The following is a 4,971-nucleotide window of genomic DNA, read 5'->3' as shown; positions in this document are numbered from 1 at the left end:
GAACATAAATTCAGTCACTGGCTGTGGCACATTTCTATGGGAACGCATCTTTCTAGTGTAAAACACACTGAAAAATTGAATACCTTGAATATTTTGGATATCACAGCCCAAGCCTCCCAGCAGTCACAGATTACCCTTGAAATAAAGTTACATGAAACATTGTATGGATTCACTGACTGTTCAATATATGTTTTCCTCCTATAACAATTACATGATGCACTATTCCAGTACAAGCTGACAATCTAGATGGAAAAGTACAAATGCATGATGGCAATTTGAAAATGCATTTAATGGTTAAGATATGGTCTTTTTGTGAACGCCCTATTGGTAAGCCCCTCCCAAATTACATGTAGTGTGTATACAAAATTGCCAGATTTCATGTACTTAGGGGTAAGGCAAGGGTGACATTCCCCACTTTAATACTGGGGCAGACCACCTATCTGAACAGAAGGATACTGTATCATATATAGGGGTCGGCTGTCACTTTACATAAGAACATACCAGTCATTTCATCCATGCCAAAATTTAATGTTGACCCAAACAGTGATTACAAAAAGAATTCTAGTCAGGTAGAAATATTTCATCATGGCTTTTATTCTAAATTTAATGCTAACAATGCCATGTGTTTGAGCTCTAAACTGATGATTCTGGCACCTGTCAGTTACTGCAAATTTACACACTACTCCTGCACTTCCCCCATCACTGGATAAACACCATGGCTGTTTATGGCTAATCATTTCTAATGGTTACACAAATATTGCTGATGTGCCCCTTTAAGCTACATGTATATATTTCTGCCGGTCCTTTTGTATTGTTTCTCATTCCCCCTTATCGTCTTCAGCCAGGCACAAAGCCCTTGTAATCACGTACTTGCAGACAGGGGGGATGCACCAAGATAAACAAATTTGGGACCTTACTTTCAACCCTCCAACTTCCTCTTCTAGTCTTCTGGTTTTCCCACCACGTTACACAACTACTTCCTCAAACCCCCTGTGTGTTCCTCCCTCAAACGCCAGGAAAGCATTTCTTGAAGGCGCTTGATCAGCGGTTAAAGTCGAGACACGAGAAGGATAAGACAAAAATAAACATTTTGTTTAAAATTGGGCTTGATCTTTCTGGAGACCCGACAAGGACGTGCCATTTTCGAGCAGCAACATGTGATAAATGTCATCGTATCCAAGGGTTATATTGTCAAGGGAGGACCGAGGGAATTTTTCTATGAACGATCTACGTACTTAAGACTCGACTGCTGTACAGGGCGGGGCTGATAAAGATGGGGCAATCGAGGAGGAGAAGGAGAAAATACCAAGGGTGGGAGGACATTTTCTTTACCTCGGGTATCACTTGCAGCTGGGAAGGGGATGCAACTCGCTCGACACTCCCCAAACTTCCGCTCTCCGGTTTGTGAATCCCTCTATTCGTCAGTTCCCAACAATCGTAGCTCCTAGCTGCCGGATTGAAGGCACATCTCCTCTTCCTGTCTCTAGAAGGACTATCGGGGTACAAAATAGTGCCAAAATTGGTTGATTTTGGGCGGAATTTTGCGGCTGTGGCCGGGCGATTTCCGGGTTAGTGCCGCTGGGAATTGTGGGAAGCTAACCCATAATAGTCTCGACGTGACGTCTGAAGATGGCTGACAGGAAGGAGTCGGGCGACTTTTCTCTGGTTCCACCCAGCATTTATCCCGAAAACAGTAAGTTTCCACCCATATATCGACACTTCATAATTAAGATTTTATCAGGGATTATATTGTATCAAACGTTATCTATGGACACGATGAGGAAGGGGGACAGCGTAATGAGTTGTGACCGACTGAAGTGTTAGCAGACGACATGTCTGAGGAAATGAAATGGCGGGAAATTTTAAAATCGCCTTTTTGTGCGAATGTAGGAGTGTGGCATCTGTGTGCGCAACATTTTCTATATTGGCTCATTTTGGCATGTGTTGACAAATTAGGCGTGTCCTCTGCTGTAAAATGTTTTACCAGTGACATGATGTACATACAGTCTTGGCCTGGCCCAATCCGAGCCAGTAGGTTGATATAAATTATATCAAATGGGAATTTCCCAAGGAGGTTAAAAATATTCCAATTCCAGCTTCAGACTCACCCAACTTGTAATGTATGTTCCTGGAAATGGATGTGGCACAACAAGCCATTGTCCACTGTTTGCAGTGAACTTATCAAAAGAGCTACAGAAATGTTCCCATGCAAATTCCTTTTGTTGTTGTGTAAAAAAAATACAGACAGTGAGAGACTACACATTAGCTGCTGTCCAATGGTGCGACGTACTCCAATTTTCTCAGGATTGCTGTGAACTTTTTACACCAACATACTGTAAATTCATTTGCTTTCCGGGTGATTCTATTTTGTGGTAAGAATGAAATGTAGGTTTTTGCTGTGTTTCAAGTTAAGGGTTGAAATTCTTTAGTGTACGTCCAGGACATCAGAATACAACCTACCTGACCTACATGTACGTCCAGAACCTGGAGGGATGGGAAGGCGACCTGAGCCCCGATACTATTGCTGTGCTGGCTGCAGACTGTCAGTCATATATAGTGGAAGCTTACTGATTATGATGATGATGATGGTGATGATGAGTATCATACAAGTTTTACAAATCTGAATTTTACTGTTGTAGTGTGATGATTGATATATGTCAATCTGTTTCATCAGCAGGTAAAGAACTTCCAGTGCAGCTCAACAACCTTATGACTACTGACAGAGAAGTACCAAGTGACGTGTCTATGAACCAGCTACCTGGCATTGTGGATGAAGTTGAAGCAAAACTAACTTTCCATGGAGATGAAGGTGAAAGACAGGAAGAGATAATAAATTTATCAACTTGTTGATATTCTTAATAAGATAAGATAAGATCTTTGGCCAGCTGGCTTTGGATATATTTTCCATTTATTTATTTCTGGTAGATAACTAGTTATTAACTACAGAAAATGTCAATTCTTTGAAACAGGTGAAGTACCCAAAATTGCAGTCAACTCCTGGACTTGGCCTGCTATAGGTGTAAAAGAAGATTCTCCTTTTGGCAACATTCACCATGGAGCAGGTACTTTTAAGGTCATCAAATATATGCATTTGTAAGGTATGGTAGCTAGTAGTCATGCTGTTGTGAATTGCAATGTAGGAAATCAAATTGATGTTACCATACAGGTCAGGTAGTCTCCTCAATAAGCTCTAAAGCTTGATTCAAAATTTGAAAACAATATTTCGGAATGTAATCTATTGCACTCTGACAAACCATGCACATATGACTTTCAACTATGGGACTTTCAACAGGTCATTCCAATCCAACCACCTGCTATGATAGAATCATGGAAAATATTTCGTTTGTTTGTGTGTTAAGAAACATGACATGTGTGTTGATCAAAGTGTTTATATTGATTTCAGACACTTTTAGCAGAATGACAGATAGCCATGCAAACTCAATTGTACCGGATAACTCTACCAAATCTTTGGACATAACAGACAACCAGGATCTTAACGCTGGAACTTTGGATCTAAAAGATTTATGCTCTAGACTTGTTGCTGGCAGGGAAGAAAGAAAGGATCTGTGCAGGAAGAGAGGACTTGATAACAGCACAGAAAATTTATTGGAACTAGAACCAAAGAAGATTAAGCATGGCAGTCAAACTACAGAAGATAGTTCCTGTGAAGTTGAGACTCAAGGCATGGTAGGGCTACATCAGAGGATCTTGGTGACAAAGGAAGGTGGACAAGATCATGATGATACCGGCACTGTTAGCTTTTCTCTAGCCAACGACCAACAAGGTAATACTCAAATTCATAATGTTATTGATGATGGATCAGAATCCAGGAAGGAAGAGTCCAGACCCAATTCTGAAGATGGGGAGAACTGCAATTGTAAATATGAAGTAACAAAAACAACTTGTATTCAAAACAGGCCTAAAGAAGAGACAAGAATGGATCTCACAGTAGTAGAGGCAGACAGACATGTACCTGTATCTGCCAATGAGAAAGAAAATGTGGATACTGAGGACAGTGGAGAAATGTCAGACAAGATCAATGAGCCATGCTTACAAGAGGGTGAGGCACCTAACTCAGCTGGACAACTGGCAAAGATATCATGTACAGCAAAATCATCATCAAATACAACTCAGTATGAGAGTGGCCTCCAGTTGCCATGTGGCATAGGTGAGCAGGCATATGGCATCAATGTTGGACCTTGTAACTACAGTAGAATTACTGTAAGGAAAGCTACAACCCAGATCAAAGAAGGGGAGTGTAAGATAGTAAATGGTATGACAGGCATATTTGATGCTGATGAAACATATGAAGACAAATCAATCGCTGTGGTCCCTGTCCAGCCAGAAAGGACAGGTCATATTCAGGATGACAATGACGGTACCACTGCTGATGAAGATGACATGTTTGTTTCCTGTGATGAGGATGTAGAGACCAACAGTGTCAGCAGGGATCCTCAGCATCTACTGATCAGTGAGAAAGATGTTAAAAGAAGAGATGAAGAAGTTAAGGAGGGTGACATTTTGATTACAAACAACAACAATTTCCAGGATTCAGAGTTAAACATGTCAGAAGACAAGGCTTCAGGAACAGTGCTGAATAAGGCTATGAGTATGACTAATAATATAGCAAATGCAGAGGACATTAATGGGTTAGAGGAGTTCTCATGTGACAATGGAACAAAAAGGTCAATGACAACAACTGAAAGCTATTTCTTTAAGATGTTGGTGGGGCATGGCAGCAGAAACATTGTTGGATTTCAAGAGGAAAAGAGAGTAAGTCCTGGAGTTGAAAGTAAATCCTTGTCTGACCAGGCAAAATTTCCTGATGAATGTTTGTTGAATACAGACATGAAAAGGGACTGCTTGACACTCAATAGTGATGAGAAGGTATTTGATGTAAACAGTTCTTCTGAGAACATACTCGGATATCATAGACCATCTCCTTTGTATGGTAATTGAAGAAGTCTTTGT

At 40.7% G+C, this 4,971-nt stretch overlaps 2 protein-coding genes across 5 annotated transcripts in view; one reads left to right on the top strand and one right to left on the bottom strand.

The window, feature by feature from the left end:
• LOC118410523 (CYFIP-related Rac1 interactor B-like) overlaps nt 1–1,576 on the bottom strand; it is an 18,152-nt gene extending 16,576 nt beyond the window's left edge. For 2 of the 3 annotated variants that reach the window (XM_035812282.1, XM_035812283.1), the window contains exon 1: nt 1,333–1,574. The gene's annotated coding sequence lies outside the window, so the exon portion shown is untranslated. Of the gene's footprint in view, nt 1–1,332 lie in introns of all 3 variants that reach the window. The other variant, XM_035812281.1, reaches the window with a different exon arrangement.
• Nucleotides 1,335–4,965, top strand: LOC118410522. Of its 2 annotated transcripts, none has more exons than XM_035812279.1 (4): nt 1,335–1,693; nt 2,675–2,809; nt 2,970–3,062; nt 3,404–4,965. In XM_035812279.1, the coding sequence occupies exons 1-4, from the start codon at nt 1,630–1,632 to the stop codon at nt 4,957–4,959; spliced, it is 1,848 nt and encodes a 615-aa protein (XP_035668172.1). In that variant the 5' UTR covers nt 1,335–1,629; the 3' UTR covers nt 4,960–4,965. The 2 variants fall into 2 exon arrangements, with proteins under 2 accessions (XP_035668172.1, XP_035668173.1); XM_035812280.1 differs by having other exon boundaries at nt 1,574–1,693; nt 2,678–2,809.
• Nucleotides 4,966–4,971: the final 6 nt, after the last annotated feature.

This window comes from Branchiostoma floridae, chromosome 2 (assembly GCF_000003815.2).
Source record: "Branchiostoma floridae strain S238N-H82 chromosome 2, Bfl_VNyyK, whole genome shotgun sequence".
NCBI lineage: Eukaryota > Metazoa > Chordata > Leptocardii > Amphioxiformes > Branchiostomatidae > Branchiostoma > Branchiostoma floridae.
This window is presented reverse-complemented; position numbering and strand designations above follow the sequence as displayed.

Excerpts from the sequence above, each read along its gene's own strand:
- LOC118410522 (XM_035812279.1), top strand. The coding sequence starts at position 1,630 with ATGGCTGACAGGAAGGAGTCGGGCGACTTTTCTCTGGTTCCACCCAGC. Across the intron at positions 1,694-2,674 it reads CAGCATTTATCCCGAAAACA|CAGGTAAAGAACTTCCAGTG; the intron begins GTAAGTTTCCAC and ends CTGTTTCATCAG. Across the intron at positions 3,063-3,403 it reads CAACATTCACCATGGAGCAG|ACACTTTTAGCAGAATGACA; the intron begins GTACTTTTAAGG and ends TATTGATTTCAG.